The sequence below is a fragment of the Mustela nigripes genome, chromosome 2, assembly GCF_022355385.1.
Source record: "Mustela nigripes isolate SB6536 chromosome 2, MUSNIG.SB6536, whole genome shotgun sequence".
In the NCBI taxonomy this organism is placed as follows: domain Eukaryota; kingdom Metazoa; phylum Chordata; class Mammalia; order Carnivora; family Mustelidae; genus Mustela; species Mustela nigripes.
The window spans coordinates 122,879,620-122,902,211 of record NC_081558.1 but is presented as its reverse complement, the minus strand read 5'-3'; the positions used below and the strand labels follow the sequence as shown (position 1 = coordinate 122,902,211).

The 22,592-nt window shown below is 35.4% G+C and overlaps 1 protein-coding gene across 1 annotated transcript in view; it reads right to left on the bottom strand.

Annotated features, from left to right (window-relative positions):
* The window catches only part of SPATA16 (spermatogenesis associated 16), a 222,489-nt gene extending 209,124 nt beyond the window's left edge, over positions 1–13,365 (bottom strand). Inside the window, exon 1 of the mRNA XM_059388053.1 lies at positions 12,754–13,365. Coding sequence (XP_059244036.1) covers positions 12,754–13,365 — 612 coding nt within the window. The remainder of the gene's footprint in view (positions 1–12,753) is intronic.
* Between the last annotated feature and the right edge of the window lie 9,227 nt (positions 13,366–22,592).

Genomic DNA, 22,592 nt, shown 5'->3' with positions numbered 1-22,592 from the left:
GGGTCAAATCCATAACAAACACCTGTAAACTATGAAAATGATCCCGTTCATTGGAAGACATCCGTCAGTTTCTCATGGATTAATAATTTGTTCTGTATAAGGTCATCACTAATGGGATAAATTTAATTTTTCAGAGACACATACTAACTAACCACTGACTGGAGTTTAGTATCACGTATTTCTTGGTATTAACAGAGAAATATTCAATAAGTGAATTTGCTTTTTAAGTAAATATGAGAATATTATTTTAGTGTAAATTTCCAAGGAATACATTTTCATGACAATGATATTTAAGTGTTTCTTGATGCTTTTTAATAGATTTAGAATGTTTAATTATTACTTCTCTTAATTCCCCTTAAGAAAACACATATGGGTTAATACATTTTGTAGGTGATTTTATAGGGGAAGAAAGTAATGATCATTTTCTATGCTAGCAGTCCTCAGCTGTCACCTATTCAATAAAATGACCTGGGTACTTTAAAATACCAATGTCCCAGGCATGGTCATTATCTGAACCCCAGAGTTGTATCAGATTCTCTGAGGGTGGTTTTAGGTATCTCTCTCTCTATGTATATCTCTCTATATAATATATATATATATATGTTTTAACATATATTTAATTTATATTTTATATATACATATATATAATATATAATTTAATAGCTTCCCTAGTTGGTTGGAATTACGTCAAGAATCTATGAGGCTCATAATATTTTTATATAAAATGTAATTGTTCTTTCATTTGTAAAATGATACAAATTATAGCATAGTCTTCTTTATTGAAAATGCTCCTAGTCACCACCCCTTCCTCCACCACTATGGGAAACTTAGTTCTTCCTGAGATGGTAAAAGCCAGCCTCTAACCCTCACCCCTTTCCCACTCTCCTTGCCCTTTTTGATTCTCCCCACATGCCTCCCCACAAGCTCTCCATGTTTCAGGTGCTGTGTGCAAATTCGAACTGCTGCTCCTTTTCTTACTGAGTCAATGGCTGCTCTTATGAAGAAAAGGGAAGCAGGGCTTAGCAGGAGTCAAATGACTCGGCTGTGTCTGGGAGCCAGGGCCATCTGGATCAAAAGCCTCCATAAAAACAGGAGCCCATCCCAATAAAGGGATGGACTTACACATTTTTCCCATTTCCCCTATCTTTTTAATAATACTCAGCCTGAAAAATATTTTGTTCCTTTAAACAATCAACTCTCCTTTGTGTAGCTTAAATCTTTTTTAATCTTTTTGATTCCTCTAGGATGTGACTGATGACCACTGAAGTTAATTAAATTACACTGAAATATGTAGGAAGTTCTTCTAAATGTCCACTTGAAAGACACGTTTCAGAATAAAAAAAATCTTTAAGGATCTAAACAATAACACACTAAATTAGAATTTTAAAATGCATAACCTGAAAATGTAAATGAAGTCTTAGAATGTAGGCAGTGGGCCCTGTTCTTTGTTTCTAATATCTGGTTCCTTGAGGGCAAGAACTAACTTTTACTTGTATTTGTACCCCCTGCATTTAGAACTGTGACAGGCTGAAACAGCTCTTAAATGTTAGTGGTATTATTTTACTTTTATTCTTATATTGACGAATCCTGCTTTTCTAGAGATTCATCTCACTTAACTAGTATTTAATTACAGGGATGTATCTAATTTTGTTATTTTTGAGTTTAAGAGAGGCATTTGTGTTTTCCTGCTATGTAAATTTGCTAGCATAGAAAAATACCTTTTATCATTAAATACTTACTAGTTATGATGTCCCTAAACAGAACAAAGATGGCAACAATCAAGTTAAAAACTGAAATGTTTAATCCTGAACATGAAGTTCGATAGTCAGTTTATACCTGACAACTAAGAAAAAAAATGAAGTATTTCTAGCTAACAATTTGTGCATTTAAGCGAAAGCTTCTATTTTTTTTTGCAGAAAGCAGTTAATAGTTCAAAATAGTGTTTGATTTAGATCACTGGTTCTGAAAGGGAGAACAGAGTGGAAAACATGCATTATTTTGGCCCCTTGCTTTAAATGAATTTCAAGTATTGTTAAAAGAAGACAATAAATTTTTAATGCTAAGGGGGAAAAAGGATACAGATTAAAACAATAATGGTAAACACTAAACTAAGAAAAATATTCTGGGGTATTAAAGTTTTAGGTCACATTCATACTGTTCAGGGAAATGAGGTACTTGAGAAGTACAATGACAATTTGTACATGAATGTGGAGTTCATCACGTTTTTCAAAAAGCAATTCTATATGAATGTACATTGTAGTTGGGCGTTAGTTTCTATCATGCCTACTTAACAGTGTTCTAAGGAGTTCAAGGATGTTTGTTTGTTCAAAGTCACACAGCAATTAGGAACCAGAAACAGCATCAAACACAGATAATTCAAATTCAGGGTTCTGTCTATCACAGCTCTGGACCCACATGGACACCTATGGCTATATGAACTACATATATGAAAGTGTGTACCACTAATTTGCTAGAGTGACAGTGGCAGGCACTTGTGAAGATGGTATAGAATAAATCCTTGCTACTTAAAGGGGTCCCTGGACTAGCAGTTTGGGAGCTTATTTGAAATAAGGCATCTGGTGGCCTGTCAAAGGTGTAAGGCATCAGAATCTGCTTTTTAATAATATTCTTATACAATTTTTATACACTTTAAGGTGAAAAGCAATAGAGTAAAGAATTCCAGATATGAAATTGGGGCACCTGACTTCAATCTCAGCCCTGCCACAAACTAGTTGTGGCACTGTAAATTGTTGTTTGTTTTTTAACTTTTTAGAATATCAGTTTATCTGTAAAATGGAGTTGATAATATCTTTAAGGCCTGTTCCAGTGCTTATCTGAATAAGAGGGCCTGGATTCCAGCAGGAGTTTAAGAAATGCATACTGCATCCATATGCAAATCCACAGATGTTTAAAAAGACAGCCCAGGCACTCAGAGAATTTGGTGAACTCTTGATTTCTTGATTATATTGCACTAAGAACTATCTTGTGTTAGAATCGATTTAAATTAAGCTTTCTGGGATGTCCACATTTTCATGCCCTAGAGATTTGCTACAGAATTATTCTCAGCAGAGCAATTATAGGTGAGGCTGCCCTATAATGAGATATCTTTGCTACTTCATTAAATAAACCCCCCTGGATGGGCTCCAAAATGGACCTGCCTCATACCAAATTCCATTACACTGGAAGTAATCACATAAGAAGGCCTTGGTGTGGGTTCAATCATCTGGATACCTAAAATTTACCATAAAGGCCATGTGTTCTAGAACAGTGATTCCCAAAAGTGGGTTCTCAGACCAATGCTTTACTGTTTCATGGGGAAACAAAAAAATAAAGACAATTTAGTTATCTTTTCATAAAATTAATATATAACCTATTTTTAAAATATCCTTCATTCTGAGAGTGTACCCTTTCTTTTTTCTTTTTTTTTAAGATTTTATTTGAGAGAGAGCGAGCGAGCATGAGCCAGAAGATGGGATGGAGAGAGAAGAGAGAGACAAGCAGACTTCCAACTGATAATGGGGCTCCATGTGGGGCTCAATCTCAGAACCCTGAGATCATGACCTGAGCCAAAGTCAGATGCTTAACCAAGTGAACCACAGTGTGCCCTTTCTATTTTCTATCCCTTTGGCATTAAACTGTTCCATACTTGTATAAAATAATGATAAAATAGATTGTAGTTTTTATAATGTTCTTGGACAACACAAATATAGTGTAAATCCTCTCTTCTACCACTTTTTTTTTTAATTCAAAATTCAAAAATTCTAGAGCACTGTTATTGAAAAAAAGTGATTTAAAAGGAAATCCTTTCTTATGAAATTAGTGAGAGCATAGAACATTTTAAGTTAAGAAGCAAACTGTGCAGTTTCAACTGAAGGGCAAATCGTTCAATGTTGACTTATGTTCCTCAAATTACAGTGTGCACAAGGATCGCTATCCTGGCACAATCAAAAATTCTGTATTTCCAACAAACTCACAGTTAGAGTAGCTAAGGCATAGTGGTTAATTGGGGAACGAGACCACCCTGGTTCAGCTTCTCGTTCTACCACTTCTAACTGTTTGTCCCTCTAGCAAGTGACTCAACCTATCTGTCACTTAGTTTTTTCATTAGTAACAAAAGAATAGTCCCCTCTGTTAAACAAAGAGATAACAGGCCCCATGGGTGCTAAGCCCCATGTCAGCATATAGACTTAATACCTAACCTAATTTCAGTTTCAGCCTTCCAGAAATATAACCTTTAACCAGTCAACATGAACCTAGCTGGTCATCACTATTTAGATAATCCAACTGATGAACCCTTTCTATTCTTAAGGGTGATTTTGCCGAAAACAATGCATTCTTTATTAATTTCCTTTTCCTGCACCTTCTCTGCCTTTTGCCCTTCAGAGCTCCTTTCTACCACTAGACAGCATGCTGCCACATTCCTTTTTTTGTTTTTTGTTTGTTTTTTAAAGATTTTATTTATTTGAGAGAGAGAGAGATCACAAGTAGGCAGAGAGGCAGGCAGAGAGAAGGGAGGAAGCAGGCTCCCTGCAGAGCAGAGAGCCCGACTCAGGGCTTGATTCCAGGACCCTGGGACCATGACCTGAGCCGAAGGCAGAGGCTTTAACCCACTGAGCCACCCAGGCGCCCCTGCTGCCACATTCTTGAACTATTGAATAAAGCCAATTAGATTTTTAAATTTACTCTGTTGATTTCTTTTTTTAATCGATTTGATGGCAGCAGCAAGATTAAAAAAGATTTCGATAACTTCAGGGACCATGAGAAACACAGGCATGATAAACAGTCTGAGTGTATCTTTCTTGCCATTTCTGTGGGCTGTGGGTGAGTTCTTGGATCTAGTTTTTCAGTCTGCAATTCCCAGGTCTTTGAGTAAAAAACCCTAGCCTTTGGTACTACTTCCAAATTCCATGTTGGAAATTGCTGATGGTTTAGTCTGTAGCTCCCCGTTTGTTTGGAATCCTTCTCCAGATTCCATGTTTGGAATTGCTTGAGGCAGCTTCAGTCCTCCATTTGTTTGGAATCAGTCTGCATGCAGCCCCTATTCTTAGGGTTCTGTTGGCTCAATCCTTATCCTGGTCCCAGGTTCCACGAAGGGAATTGCTGGTGGTACATGCACAGCCTTCTCTTGGTCAGTCTGCAGTAACATATAAACCTCAGCCCTTGATCCCATATCGAGATCCTCACCCATAGTCCCTATTTGTTGAAGTTTGCCGGTTCAGTTCTTTCCCCAGCCTCCAGTTTGTTGGTTATTGCTGGTATGTAATGTTAAAATGAGGTAAAGGTTAACTGCTAATGGGAATCTTAGAAACTAAAAAAGCCACAAAAATTGGTGGGCAAGAGTCAAACACTTGAAGGCTGTTAGATCACTCATTATGTAACACAAAAACTCCCATGGAAGGATAAGTTGGTTATCCAGAATGGGTTAGATTGACAGTAGGGTCATCTAACAACTTTAAGAACATTTCCATGCGGGTGTCTGGGTGGCTCAGTGGGTTAAGCTGCTGCCTTCGGCTCAGATCATGATCTCAGGGTCCTGGAATCGAGTCCCACATCGGGCTCTTTGCTCAGCAGGGAGCCTGCTTCCCTCTACCTCTCTCTCTGCCTGCTTCTCTGTCTACTTGTGATCTCTCTCTGTCAAATAAATAAATAAAATCTTTAAAAAAAAAAAAAAAAGAACATTTCCATGCAATGAAGTATACTGTAAAACATGACACAGCTCTTAACCTGGCAGCACATCCTTTTCAGGTCTTAATTTGGCTCTGAGAGACCCAAAGCCTAAGCTAAAATGAATGAATGAATGAATGAATGATAAAAATGGGATCCTTAAAATCCAGAGAGTTAAGTGTGGCACATTCTGCCATACAGTTTACTTTATGTCTAAGAACTTTGGACACAGAAGTTATAAATATCTACAAAAATGTATATAAATGGATATTTTTTAGTACAATCGTACTAAAAAACAACTAGAATTACAATGACCATTAAGGTCTTATTTAGATAAGATTGTTTATTTAAGAAGTACACTTAAAAGCTAGGCCTCCCAAATCAAACAAACAGAATAGGATACCTATCTTAATTGGTATATAGAAGCTTCCAAAAAGCTTCAAGACTCTAAAATACTTTATTGAAAGTTTTGTTGCAAAAGGCTAATGAACAACTAAAGACACAAAAGATATCTAAAATAACACCTAGGCCTCTCCCATTATAGCCTCCTAAAAATCCATCGTCAAAACACTGGTCCAGAAACTGATGTCTCAGTTGTAATCATCTGGGACACTAGAAAACAGACTGTCCTCAAAGGCCCTATGCAAATTCTTTAACACCAACTCATATGCTCCCATATCTACCTTCAAAGGAAGGCCCCCATATGGGTCCCTCCCCAAACTGATGGGACTCATTCATTTCCTGGTAAACTGTTACATTATTCCCTTAAACAGCTAAAGGAAAACTAAAATTAAATTTAATGAAAAACCTTGCCAAATTCTAGTAAATATCAGAGCTACACTCTCCATTTTAAACCCTAGTCAGAATCTGCAGATGGGATCCTGGAAAAACTAGCAGAAGCCAACTAAGGGTGAGAATTCTTAGTAGATTCAGCTTTCCCAGCTCTCTATCTGTAGTACTTGGTAGAGAGAGGAAATTAAAATATCTTCTGCAACCTCTTTGGAGATACCTCGTATATCTAAGGGGTTGCTCAGTACTGTCAGAAGTATTTACTGTTTGTCTTGGCTAACAGCTACAAAGTAGCTCTGTGGTCAAAAATTGACCCAATTACAGAGCTTGATAAGAATTTATTTTTAGGCTTCCTCTCTTAAGCCAAAATGAAACTCTATACCCAGAGAAAAAGAAAAAACCATCTGAGGGATTTGAAAAAGAACTTACTAAAAAATAGTGTAGTTAAATTGGTGGATCAACCCTTGGTGTCCTGTAGGCTGTGAGCCAATTCTTTGAGGAATTGAGAACAAATGTCCCCATCTTATGTGTCTTCTCAGCACTAAAAATGCAGCTCCAGAGGCAGCTCAGGGTTCATCTATTCCTTTTTAACCAATCCTAAAATCTCCCCCATTTATCTCAAAAGACTTGTAAATATTGGCCTTAGAAAACTAAAGTCCTTCTTGGAGGAACTTAACATTCTTCCCTGTGCCTTTGAGATGGAAACTCTTATCTAGGCCATCTCTTGTAAGTAAAAACTTTGGGGAGGTAATTCTTACTGGGGGGAAAAAAATGGGGCGGGTCCTCCTTTTCCCTCCCCTTTCCTCTCCTTTTCTTCCTTGTTTTAATAAAAAATGCTCCACAGCTTCCATGAGTTTATTAGTTAAAACAAATACAAATCTTAAGTGTCTTCTCCACAATATTAGTTTTAGAAAAAGCTTTAGCCATCTGAGCAAACAAACTTAATTTATTCCAACTGCTCTTTTATAATTAATGAATTTTACATTATTGTGCCTTTTTATGGTTAAATTTTCTAAATGAAACTATAAGGTCTCTGTGTATGTGTGTTTATGTGTGTCTATATATGTGTATCATAGATATATGATATTTTTCTACCACTGGATGGATGTTGCCAAAATTAATTTGTAAAAAAGCTCTATTTAGTTGGTTTAAAGGCAAGTGCTTATAAGTACTGGGTATTCTAAAACTCTCAGAAATATAAAAAATATTAACCCAAATGATTTTTAAGTTCACACGATCTAGGATTAATCTTTAGTAAATAAAAGCTAATTTAACAAAATTAAAGTTATTAGAGTAATAATCTCTAGTACATAAAAGCTAGTTTAAGGTATGTCTTTAGTGTTTTCAGCAGTAAACATAAAACTTTAATTCTACCTAGGTTTACTAATCAAGTAAGTTCTTATATCTCTATTAAAATATGTTGTCCAAAAAAATAACAAGATGACTGACTTTTTCTAATGTCTTATCAAGTTTTTATGGGTAATCTAAACATAATTGTTAAGAACAAGTAAATTAAAACACATGTAGGTCGTAATGTGGGAAACAATGGCAGAAGAAAAATTATTACATTTCCTTATTACCTGTAGCCCATTGACAAATCTTTGAAATAGGCAGAGAGACATTCCTCTAGGGACTCAACTGCTTGGATATTGATATTTTGGTAAGGGCAAAAAGAAATCATAGCCCAACCCCCAGGACCCTGTAAATCCCCCTTAATAATTAAAGATTTCTTTGGAAACTTCATATATCTCTACCCCCCTCCAAGATATATCTTGGCAATCATCCCCCAAGTCTATGATCACCGATATAAAGCTGAAGGGGGTCATGACTGAGTTTTTACTAAACAGTAATAAATGACCTTTCCTAACAATAGCTAGTTCCCTCAGGATCCTGGAAACCCTATTTCTAAAAATATCTGGGAGGTCTATACTACTCCTAACTCCCTCCCAACTTGAAAGTATGTAATAGGCCACTCCTCTTGACCCCAGTACAGCTCTTTCTGCCCACATGTCCTGTGCCCATGTTTTAATAAAACAACCTTTGTGCGCCAAAGATGTCTTAAGAATTCTTCTTTGGCCCTCAGCTTCAAACTTTAACGACTTTCCTATGTCAGGTAGGGTAAAAAGTTGTTAGGTGGACTTTTCAGATAGTTTCCTCAAATCTTTATAGTAACCTAAAACCTGAAAATTTGCTAAAAAGTTCAATGATGTTATGTTAAATTCATTAAATATCCAGATCACTTCCAAATAAGGTAAAACTGAAACATTAATTATTGAATGTAGGTTTATCCTCTTTAGAATTCCTTTTTACAAAAGAACTAAAGATATTTTGATCTATCTCTAAACATATTTTATACCACACTGAAAAAATTATACTCTAAGAAAGGATTTATCTCTAGAAAACATAAAATGTAAAATTGCCAATTTAAAGAATGCTGATGTAACAGTTCACAATTGTTTAGTTTTTACTAAAATTTAGGATTTAAATGGTGAAAAATACTAATATACAATTAATATTTCTAGATATGATAAGGGAAATACTGTATGTGCAGGGAAAGTAGGATGCGTGTTTTCAGTAAAAGAAGGTGTGAGGAATGGAGATGCATTTTTGTTGAGGAAAAAGTAATTTTATCCTAAAGAGAAGTAGACAAGAGGGAAAAAAAATAGGAAAAAATCTGAAACTAAAAAAGTTGTAGAAAGGTTATGGAGAAAGAACCTTGGGAAAGTAATTTTATGTGTGTCTGAGCTGGATAAAATTAAATAAATTTATTATAAGTTTTTTAATAAGCTTTGATATGATTAATGTTATACTTAAGAAAAACTAGAACTTAATATTTTTCATCTGCCAGAAGGACAAAAGTTTTCTTGGACTATTGGTCTGCTCCCGATAAGAGATTGTGAAAGGTTTTCCTCCTTTACCTTTTAAGTAATCTGGCTAAAAAGCAAAGATTTATGTTTTATCAAAATGATTTCCTGTGCTCTTTATCATCAGGTCTTTGATCACTTCAGGGGAAAAAAAAAACCTGTCCTTTAAAAATTAAGGATCTAAGCATACAAATGTGATTTAATATGAATGTGTTTTTATCTTCAGCTTATAACTTCTGCCCTATTGGTATGTCTTCAGATGTGAATACAAACCCAAGAGTAAATAATGGCTGATTTTAATAAAACTTAACAAAGATGGATGAGCTGGTCACAGAGCTAAGCACTAATCTCACCCACATAATTGGTTCAACTTTATATAGTAAAAGTAAATCTTAAAAAATAAATTATTTCATCAAACCCATTTAAATAAATGCTTCCTGTGTTCTGATATCCTAAAAGGTCGAAGTTGACTGCTTTATGGAAGCAAAATTGTTATCTTCTAAATCATTGCTTACCATTTTATCTTAATCGTTCAAAAAAGTATTATAAATTTACCTACCTAGTTAGTGACCATGTTATGAAAACTAAAGGAGCTAATAATTTGTCAATAGTACAAGGAAACAAACACCTAAGTAGAATATTTCCAATGGAGTTATTAGAAACATTGAAAATTATCATATCAATCTTCACAGCCTTTCCCCAGTTTTATTTTTGTTTCTTTTCTGTGGTTCTATCTTTAACAACAGCCAGTATTCTGTGTACTCCTATAGCCAACTTTGTACCACCCATTTGGCAAGCATTCTGTATCTTCCCGATGCCTCTCAAGTAATAAGCATTTTATGGGAAAGCTGCCAGTTATCCTTCAATATCCATTCTCTTATTATTAACACAACCCCTGAATGTTAGGGCCATCTAAAATAAAGATGACAGTTTTCAGCATCCTTTAGAGGTTTGTGTGGCCACATGACTAAATTTGGGTCAATGGAAAAAAGAAAAATAGGAATAGTCTGTGCATCCCCTGCGAATTGTGCTCATGGGGATAAACCATGCCTCTCTTCTTCCTTTTCTTGCCTTCTGGCTGGCTAGAATGGGATATGATGACACCAATAGGAGCTACCATTTGGATCATGAGGTCAATGCCACATCTTGAGGAACAAAGTGGAGTCTGGAGCTCTGATGATCTTACCATACCACATTTGACTACCTACATTTATGTGGAAAACCAAAATAAAACAACACAAAAACCTTTCTTGCTTTAGACTCTGTTATTTTGGGTTTTCTGTCACTTGCAGCCAAACCTAATCTTAGCTTACATATATACAAATATTTATTCATGCATCTGTCTTTCAGGTGCGATCCTTACCATAATGCCTTAGTCTCTATCATCCATTCTACCCTACTTGAAGTCATGTTAAGACCTAATGAAAAGTGAGAGATGCATTAAATAATACCTATGAACAGTCAGTATTGAGGAAGTTAAATTTAGGAGAAGAAAGGATTAAAGAGTTTAAAAATCTTTTCTATTCCCAGCAATTCTGGTTTATTAAGAGACATTCTAGGTAAAATTTCAAAGTTAACTCCCAAGATAATTAGACAAGAGCTAGGCCAGATGTCTAAGCTAAGTTTTGGTCTCAAAATAATTACCTTTGTTAATTACCAGTAATTACTGTCAACATCCAACACTTTCCTAAAAACCCTTGTTGGGGGATGGGGGAGGAGTGGAGAGAGGGAGAGGAAAGAGGGAAAGAGAGTGTGAGCGTTGGCTGAGAGAGAGAGAGAGAGAGAGAACAAAAGTATTTTCTAGTATAGTTATATCTTGGGGTCATTAAAACCTGATTCAAATTTTATAATTTTGAATATTGGGTTTTAAGGAAAAAACAGATATTTTCTTCCAGTTAATACAGATAGTTTTCCCTTCTACCCAGACTTAATTTGAAGTTTATAACCTTTCTTATTTTATGCTGTTTTTTTTTTCATTTCCAAAACGATTACTTTTTTCATCTTTAAAGTTATACATTTAACCCTGGTCCCCAACCCTAAAAAAAAATTCAGCAGAAAATGGCCTTAGTAGAAGGTCTCAGGGTTCTTCTTGGAACCTTTCTTTAGCATCCTTTCCCTAGTCAAGAGGCCTCTGGTCTTTAGCTCAAATGACAGTATAGGACTCTCAGCGGTTTGTGGATAACTTAATTTTTTGGCACTTTCTACACAGTTCACAAGCTTACATAATGCATCACTCTTCCTTACTTTGGGTAGACGACCCTCTATGAGGACAGAAGTATTTATAGATGCATCCATTTGTGCACTACTTCATCACTTCATCTCTTTGGGCCTCTTTTCTGTGTTTAGAGTTTCTTTTTAAATATTTAGGGACACCATTGTCTGGCACTATCCATTAATAATTCATTGCAGATATAGTCATTTTTACCTGCAAGTAATAGTGTAAATAATACTTTACTCTTTACATCTCTACCACAAACAGCTCACACTTAACTCCTGCTCATGCTTCTGTCATTGTCCCTTTATGCTATCTCTATTTAACTGTTTACCGGTTTGGCTCCCTCACCAGATTGTTAGGGGAAAGGACCACATTATAACTCGTGTTTTTCTATCTCCAGGAGCCACCAAGCACATATAGAATGCATTGAAAAAAATTTTTTGTAATTAATGAAATATGCAGTCACCAATATTGTCAGGTTAGTATGACTTCTAGTGACCCACTTTGGACTTTTTATAGATTCAGAGAGTCATAAGATGGAACAATTTTTCCCACTACCTATTTTGTGTTTCAGTGGCGATTCCCAAGTTTATTTTATCCATGGGCTATTTCTTTATGCCATAAACAATACTGACCAATTTACCTGCCTGCAGAGAGAAAAATAATTATTTATAAAGCTCACTAGAACGGGAAGGAAACTGAAGTTTGATGATAAAGTAAAATGGTGTTATTTTGTTTTTAATAAGTACCGGGCATAAATTATCAGTCCATGCTAAGCAGCAAAGATGGTTGCATTTAATTATGAACACTACATATCAAAAGGGGAAAATTCATATACTCATTAACTGCCTATTTCTAGAGAGAGAATCTATATTCTACCCACCACCACTGTACTAAAACTTTATGGCTTTTATAGGTATACACCTAAATTACAAAAGCAACAGCATTTTTATATGTTACCATTCACTCTAGGGTTTGTTAACAGAAAAAAGCATGTGTGCTTTTGGGGTGATTTCTACATGCTAAGTGCACACAGGCATATAATTTGCAGGCATATCTTATTTGCTTTATATAAACTGGCAATTGTATAATTCTGATATCATTCAATATTTTCACTCTATGACCACTGTTTATTACAGTATGATCAGAGCTACTCAATGTAATCAAACTTTCCATTTCACAGTTTCCTGTCCCCAATCTATATATTCTTTAATTCCATACCTCCAATGCTGTTCTGAACTGTCCTGCTGCCACAGCATATTTCTTTTGTCTGTAGCAAGAGCTGGCATCCTTTAAGGCTACCTGAAGCCATTTGTCAATCTGGGGCAGAAAGCTGACATTAGGTACATGCAAAGGGTCTACTATTTCAGCAGCTCGGCACGTTGGTCGAATCCCAGTCGACATGAAGGACTCAACAAACTCATAGCTCACATCCTCTTCATCAATGTAGACCAACTTCACCTCCACATCCATGATATTTTTTAAGGGAATGTGAGGCAGAGGCATGGTGATCAATGTGCTGTCAAGTTCTGTTATTTTTGCCTCTTTCTTTCCAGCTGGCTTTTCTTCATTTTCTGCCTTCCTTTTAAAGGCCACTTTCTCTAAATCATTACTTTGTTTTTCTTTGATGCTCTTTGCCATTTTTATTCTTTCAGCTGTGATTTCTACCTGTTTTTCTCCACAGCTTTTCTTAACCTCTTGTGACATTTCCAGGATGCTTGGTTGGTTTGCTAAGGTAGACATTTTCTTGCTTGTGTTTATCTTTGGAATAAGCTGATCGGGATGGACCCTATTCACTGTATTCTCCAAATTCCTACTGCTTCCTGAATCCATTGATTTCTCCCCCGAAACTCCTGTAAGTGTGAGAAGAAGGGAAATAACTAGAACAATAATTTGAAGTTCTAATGGCTTAAAACTATAGTCAAATTAATTTGAAACACTGTTTTATTCATTATAGGCCTTTATTGCCTTAAAGTAAAACTGTATGTACATTATCTGCTGACAGTTTTACTAGAGAAGTGTATGTTTCAATCTCAAACTCACCAAGAATTTGTTGAAAACACATTTAGACAGTGTCTTTAAAAATAATAATCTATAGCTGAACAACACTGAATGAACATTTTTATGGGGTGCCCAAATTCACTGAATAGGAAAACCTTATACATAGGTACTGAGAACAAAAAAAGACCAAAAAAATCCATCTCAATATTAATTTCCTTGGAAAGGCAGGTGGTCTAGAACTCATTATAAAATATACTGCTAACCTGCATAATAGACTTGGGAATCTAAAGAAACCACAGCTGCTCCCTCTGAAAAGCTTCCAGAAATGTTGTAAGCACAATGTTGCCTTGATTTATTTCTTCTATTAGTAATGAAAACTCAAGTTTAAACAGCTTTAAAGATAACTATTATTCAGAACTGATTTGATAGCAGAAGAACATGACCTTCAACCTCACATTAATGTGGAGCCACATATTCATCTTAAGTCTACTGTATTAATATTTTTTGTAGCAATGGTATCAAGCTGTACTTATATAGAGATGAGACATTTGCCTAAATCATTACTATCCAAAAAATTTAATAACTAATGGTCTTTTGATTCAAAGGCATACTATAGATTATCTCTGATGCTAGATTAATTTCAAAATATAAAATGTGCTAAGATTTAATAATTATGTAGTATAGTTGGTTCCTATTTTTTAAAGATTCTTTGACCCAAAAGCTGATGTTTTTGTCCTGGGAACAATTCTTTAGGGTATATAGGAATAAGAACCACATTTTCCAAAGAAACTAAGAGATAGAGAGGTTACGTTACTTATCCATATTACACTGTTAGTCATTAGTTTTTCTAATCTCTGTATAATACAACCTGAATTGCTATTTCCTTCCTAAGACTTCCACTCACTACTTCTAGCATTCTCCACTCTTTCTCTATTAGCACATTGTTCTTTACAGCTAATGGCAGACTTATATCAGAACACAGAGAGGAGAGAAAATGCAAGGCGTGAGGATGACAACAGGATAACAATGACATAAAAGCTAACTTTCTTACTTCTTCTTATCTACCACAAGGACAGTACCTGACTCAAGATAAAGTCCTGAGTAGCTTCTCAAAATTTATGATTTTATTAAAATTGTCCATTTGTTTGAAAGACAGCAGTTTGCCTATTGAAAACATGTAAAACACCTTGAAATTTAACCCAGTAATTTTTTTTAAAGATTTTATTTCTTTATTTGAGAGAGTAAGAGTGAGAGCCAGGGAGCACTAGCTGGGTGAGAGAGCACGAGCAGGGTGAAAGGCAGAGGGAGAAACACACACCCCACTGAGCAGAAAGCCGGATGCAGATGCAGGACTTCATCCTGGGATTCCAGGATCGTAACCTGAGCCAAAGGCAGACACTTAGCCAACTGATCCACCCAAGCAACTCTTGACCTGGTAATTCTTAAGGAAAACAAAGAAAGTAGCAAAACTGTATTATATGGCTGTACCTTGAGACACTTTTCTCCCTCTATCATTGTATATTTGTGTCATCAGAAAGGGCTTAGGTCAAACATGGACATACCAAAAACCCTACTATGATGGTCCAGATCTCATAGGAAAGATCAAGTGCTAATAATTCCAATAATAGTGGTCTTGGATGTTAATTTGCAAAGGTTTCATATCGGAATATTTCCCCAGTGATTTATACTGACAGAGTTCTGTGTTTATAGGGGAAAATATCTAAAAAAATTAAAAATTTTACCAGTCTATATTATGCTCAATACTGAAGAAGATAACCATGACTGAGAATCATAGGCCCCATCAACACAGCATTACTATTTACAAGGCTCTGGGTTTTTTTTTTTTCTTCTCTTTGAATTATGGCTGGCATCCAATACATTTCTTTGACCACTGATGTGGCTAGTCAGAGTTGTGAGGGGAAACTGACTTGGCCATCATTCTATCTTATGTTTTCTCTTATTCCATATAGGATTTGGTCCTTGAATTAGGATCTATGGTTGATGAACACTAGGGATACACATGTATACTAGTATTTCTTTCAATAGCGGAGATGCAGAAATGGAAGTAGCACAACTCCGACATCCCGCATATGCATTAAGTGTTTTTTTTAAATGTTGCATGGAATTCTGAGTAAAATTTATAAACCGCAATGTGACTAAGCTCCAAATAAAGAGGGATTCTTATGAATACTATAGAAATTATATTTATGTTCCCCCTTGGTCTAATGTGGGTTTTTTTCTCTCTTCGTCTAATGTTATCTGTGAAGCAAAAGAGTTGTGATGCTGTTGAAAACTTGTTTAAAGCTCAAAATATTTGATCTTAAGGATTCATATTCATTTTTATAATCGATTGAAAAATATAAATAGGAATTGCTGGTGGGTGACCTACTCCAAAATTTTCATAGTATGTCCCAGGTATCTTTTCTAAACTCTGGTTTCAAAACCTATCATTAAAATGTATCAGAATATCTGTAGTTGGTTGTAGTTAGTAACATTCTGGCATCTACAGCAGCATTACTTATCTTTTCTGTATTTATTTCACATTTCTTGAAATATACACATGTATAAATTTATCTTTATGACCATTTCTTCTAGAAGATAATTGCTCTCCCTCCCTTTCTCTCTCCCCGCCCCAACCCGCTCTCGCTCTTCCTTCCTCTGTCCATTTTTCATTCAAATTCCCCACTCCAATCTTCCTTCCCAAACCCTTTTTCATTTCAAGAAGGAAGGTTTTATTGTTTTTAAGAAACAGGCATTTGAGTATATTCTGCATCAGTCCTTAAACCATTTGTATAAATCATAATTTGATCTTCAGTTTTGTACAAGAAACAGTAATAAAGGAGGAAAAAGTGTACAGGGTACACAGAGCACTCAGAAGGAGAAAGTTTGAGGGCAGATATTTTGTTTTCAAGCATCCAAATTCAGAAAAGAAACAATAATTCAGGCCCCCTCAAAAACTCAGAATAAATATTTTAGTGTCTCAAAGTGGCCTAAATGTGCAGGCTGAAAAGTATGGCTGAACCCAATCAATATTTTTCAATGTTGGTTACAAATCAGGTGCTTCATCTTCAGATTTAGAGCCTGTTCTTTATAAAAATTGTTGCATATCTACAGAAGGGTTATGCAACTGCTCCCTTACAATTATTTTTAAAACATTATAAAATTACACTTAAATAATCTGGAATTCAAGGCCTTTCACCACCTAGCCCAGTGTATATTTCCAGACTTATCTGGCACTCCTATAAACTGCTCTGAAGTCAAGTTGAATTTCTTGTTACTTCCAAAAGATACTGGTTTCTAGTCTATTTGCTAAGAATCCTCCATCTTATTGTTCCCAGCTCATTGTACTTGTCCAAACCTAGCCAGATGTTATCCATCTCTCCCACCTCAGAATATCTATGGCATTTATACCACTTATTTTCTACATTGCAGTTATGCACAAATGACTTATTTCTTTCCATAAGCTCCCTAAAAGCAGAAATATGCTTTACTTATCCTGACATTAGTTCAGTGCTTTGCGTAGAGTAGGCATTCAAAAGATGTTAAAACAATATGGATGCTGGGAGTCAAAGGTTAATTTACAAATTTTAAGAGAAACAAATTGGATTTTTATAATGATATGGCCTGTAACTGTGCAAAAGTTGTATCTGAGATATTTTGCTAGTTTTTAAAAATTTTATTTTAAATTTGGTCCTGGGTAAAGTACATTTTCTTCTTTGATAGTTCAAGTGAATCATGTACCAACTAGATTTAAACTATCAACTTCTTCATTTTTTTAAATAGTCAAGTTGATTAACATGACATTAGTCAGTGTTCCTAAGGCATTGAGTTATACTTTAATCATTACTTCAATAAAAATACTTTTAGAGAAAACTATTAGGCAATCATTATGTATGTCAAAGAAGTATTCACTGATAACACTCTGTAAAAATGCTCATTCTTTAATTTAGAAGATAGCACCATAAAATTGATTTCCTCATAGAGACATGCCTTAAAAAAAGAAGATCTCTGGAAAATATTTATATGAAACATTAGAACAATCTCTAAGGTTTTGTAATAAATACAGATACAAGAAACAAAGAGAGGTTAATGTTCAACCATTTCCAGGGAGTAACCATTTAAATATATCCAGTGGATTTTCAACACATTTATCTTTTTCTTTAAGCATTTTATCAAGCATTCTATTCTATGTGGCAGTTTCTGTTGCTTCCTCAATACAGACAGTGGTTTATATGGCTATTAGTACCACAAATTATTTATTAGAATTTCAATTGAAACAGTCGCCTCAGACATAGGCAATTCAGAAAAAGAAAATCCTTAAAAATGTGCTCTCTGAAACATTCGACATCACAGTTGCTATGGTTTTCTTTCTTAAAAAAAAGAAAAGGATCTAATTTTAACTTGCTGTTAAATGTAACCAGAGAAACATTATGAGAAAAACCATCTTGCTTGTTAGTCCACTAGTACACCTTGGTATTTTTAAAAATACGTTAAAAATATTTCTTCAATTCAATTATTTATTGAACACCTACTATGAGCAACAAATTGTAACAAGTAATATAAAGGAAACTAAAGATGACCAAGACAGGGTCTTGGCATTCTAGAGCTCATACCTGGAGGTAGAAATGGAGAATGGGGAGAGGGATATATAGATAAACAAATTTATATAGAGGTGACATCCTAGTACTACACTGTGAACTACTGGAGAAGTGGAAATGTGTCACCATCCTTTTACTATCCTGATGTCTAGTTCCTTCAGAGCCAGGAATATAACAGGCCCTCAATGCACATTTGTTATTCAAATGAGTGCGTGGCTCAAGTGAGTACTATGGTAGCAGTAATGGACATGCTTCTGTGGGAAAATGTGACTGAGGCAATTTCAAAAGATTTGCTTTTTAGAATAGGTAGAATGAGAAGTGTCCCTCTGCAGGCAATTTTCTTCTCTTATCCAAGTGCCCCATAAGGAATATTTCACCATTATCAGAAGGGAGAGTAAATTTGGCTCACAAAGCTTGTTAAGAAATACAAAATAAAACACATTATGTAGTACTATATAAATAATAATAGCAACCAACAGGTACTCCAAGTTTACAAAGTTATTTCACTGGATTATTCTATTTCTCACAACTCTTTTAAACAGCACTACTACCCTCATTTTACTAATGAGGAAACCAAAAGATTAAGCAACTTGAAAGTGATTGCCAAGAGTTTATCATATCTAAGACTTGAACTGAGGACATCTAATATCACATTCCATAACTTTTGAAAACAGGATTATAAATTCTTCTGTACTGCACCATCATTCAATTGGATTTGTATTTTCCCTACCTTTTTTTTTTTTTTAATCCAATAACCAGGTATTTAACTTTACTGCCTTCTTATTGCATGCAACTCCATTTAAAATGGTAAAATGAACTGGCAATTTCTGGGCAGCAAGTATCTGAATCAAATTTGTTGAGAAAAGCATTAGATTTTGGATTTAGTTCATTAGCTAGTTAGTTAGTTGCAAGCATAAGTGTGGCCTTGTTATATTCTAGCAGTCATTCGATTCAGATAGCAAGGATGTGGACATTGGACATTAAACATCACATGAGCAGATTCCAGGAATTTCAAACTTGAAATTACCAACCAATTTGCTGATCACTAAGTCACCAACCAAACGGGAATAATGGCATCAAAGCAATTGCACTTCTCTGTATGTGATACACTGTGACTACCTGCCACGTTGCACTGAAGAAGGCTTTAGAATGGTGGCTTCATCAAGGTATTATATAGTAGAAAGAGCATTCAGGTTGGAGTTGCAAGAAAACTTTGAATTCTACATTTATTGCCTACTAACTGAATGTTCTAGGAGAAATTATTCAACTTCTCTAAACTTTATTTTCCTCCTCTGGAAATGGGAATGACTGGATATGTGAGAATCAAATGATAGAATTCATGTAATGGAACATAAACTAAGAGAAAAGGTGAGGTGATTACACAAGCAGCCTCCCTGGACATTCCTTTGCTTTTTCAAAGGATAAAATCTTCTGTCTGGATCCCATGTTTCCATCTTCTCAATGACTATGGTCTTACAATTGTCACCTTTCCACATCCTCTCTTCCTCTCTTGCTTAATCCTGTTGATGTGCACACTAATCTAGCAATACTTTTAAAGAAAAATAAATAAGCAAACTCCCTTGCCTCCACATCTTCCTGCCACTGTCCCCTGTTGCTTCCACCATTCACTGCAAAATGGGTGAAGATAATTTTTTATATTCTTTACATCTGCTTTTTCATCACATAGCCTCTTCCCAAGTCACTCTTTTCAGGCTTCAGTCTCTACCATTCCATTAAGATTGCTCTTGTATAAAGAAATAATAGGGAATATGGTCAGTGATACTGCAATAGTTAGTATGGTGACAGATGGTAGCTACATGGTGAGCTGAGCATAACATACAGAAAAGGTGAATCATTATGTTGTACACCTAAAACTACTGAGACATTTTCTGATAACTATTTTCGAATTAAAAAAATTAAAAAAAAAAAAAAGGAAAAAAATTTTAAAAGGCAGCTCTTGTACTGGTCTACCATGACTCTCCTGGTGCTGACTCTAGGCCCTCATCTGCCAGGTGGTCCAAAAGCACTCTTCAACAGGTGACACTCTATCAGCACACGTTTTTCCTCATCTATGATACCCTGCTCTTGCTATCTTCTTGTTATTTCACTGGCCACTTATTTTTAAGTCTTCTGGGTTGGCTCTTCCTCTTTTGTTCCACCTGAGAGCTGGAGCCACTTCTTTTCTCCAAGTACATTCTCTCCTTAGGAGATTTGTCTGGTCCCATAGCTTCAAATTCCATCAAATGCTCTTAACACCCAGTGTTCCAACTCTAGCCCTTTTAGACTCCCAGAATTTTAAAATTGTAGACTCAACTGTCTATGTGACATCTCTACTTGAATTATCTAATATGCATCTTAAAATTAAGCCCAAAACAAATCTCTTCATTTTCATTCCTTCAAATCGCCCCCTCTTCCAGTCTTTCCCATTCCAGTATATGCCCCCCACATCTATTTAGTTGGACAGAACTTTACAAGTTTTCTTTGACTACTTTCTTTCACTTACCCCATCCTACAATTCATCATCATGTCCTGTGGACTCTTTCTTTCAAAGTTCCTCTTCTTTGCATATTCATGAGAGACCTTCCTCCAGGCCCCAAGACCTCCTGCCTAGATTATTATAATTTCTTCCTCATATACAGCAGTCCAAATCATCCTTTTAAATGAAAATCAGATCCACTTTCCTACTTAAAACCTTTCAAGGACTACCCATAACACCTAGAATAAAATACACATCCCTTATGTTCTGCTCCTTCTGAAAATTCATCACAACTTTCCTCCATTTTCTACTGTTTCAGCCACGTTGCTTTCATTCTGTTCTGCTAATTTAGCAAGTACATTCCTATCTTGAAGCCTTTGTACTAGTTGCTCTGGAATATTTTCTTTACTGTGTTTCATGTTACTCAGATCAAAGCTTAAATGTCTGTTCCCAAAGAAACCTTCTCTGATGAATTAAAGTAACTACCCACCCCAGTCATATATCTATTTCTAATCTCTCCACATCACTTATCACAGTGATATTTACTTATGTATGTTTCATTAGTATCTGTCTTCTTCCACCAGCATATACCTAGTTCACTGCTTTATATTCAGAATGCACTGACATACAGTATTACACAACAAATATTTGTTGATTGGACAAATGGAAGATCGTATCTATATGCACACTTAGTGAAGAATTAAAAATTATCTTTTTTCCCACTTGCTGCATCACATTACAAATGCTTAGACAGTTTAGCTGAAAGTCACCTAAATAGAAGGAAGCTTTTTACAACTGGATTTCACCATTGAAAGCTTTTCTGTGGCATCCTGATTCTTCTCTTTCCTCTTTTCTTTTTCCTTCCTACCCTTCCCATTTCTTTTTTCTTTCCTTTCTTAAAATTTTTATTGTTTGCTACTTTAAGTCATTTACGACACACTAACTCTGGTCTTGTCTAGTTTAATCATTGTTAGAGAATAAATAATTATTTTCTGATTCTTTGTTGACATAAATTATGGCTCATACAGAACCAAAAGCATTAGAAAACTAAGACCTCTCCAGTAAAGTGATAATGATATAACTTGCTATCTTTACAAGTGCAGTCCATGAGGATATGTCTATACTTCTCTAAATTCTTTAATCTAGGGTGCCTGGGTGGCTCAGTGGGTTAAGCCGCTGCCTTCAGCTCAGGTCATGATCTCAGGGTCCTGGGATCGAGTCCTGCATCGGGCTCTCTGCTCAGCAGGGAGCTTGCTTCCTCCTCTCTCTCTCTCTCTCTGCCTGCCTCTCTGCCTACTTGTGATCTCTCTCTGTCAAATAAATAAATAAATCTTTAAAAAAATAAATAAATAAATAAATTCTTTAATCTAGTAGGTTTGTAAAAATAATAATTCATATGCTGTGGCAGGAATATGAAAATAGGGAAAGTAAAATTTTTGTGTACCTCACAGACCTTTGGTAACACTGCTTTAAAAGTTTATTTATTTATTTATTTATAGTAATCTCTGCACCCAGTGTGGGGCTCAAACTCTCAACCCCAGATCAAGAGTTGCATGGTCTTGGACTGAGCCAGGAAGGCACCCCTGGCTACATTTCTTTTTAAAACATAAATGCAATCATCCCACCAAATTCATGGACATCCTGAAAGTTCAAATTTTGTTGTTTTCTTTGCAAACATTCCTCTGTTCTTTTATAAAAGTGATCCAAGTTTTTATCTACTTATGAGGCTGAGACTATATAGGTGTGTAAAGAAACTCTTTTCCCTTTAACTTTGTTCTCCTCTTTAATTGTGTTGGTAGAGTTTTTAATTTTTAGATTTTCATGTTTTATTTCTTAGACTATAACTCAGAATTATAGGAGGAAAGCCTTTCAACATACTCACATCTAATCTTACTTTGTTGATGAAGAAATGGGAGTCTCAGGCAGGTGAAATGACCTGCTTATGGTCACACAGCAAATCAGTGCTTATAAACCATATCATGCAG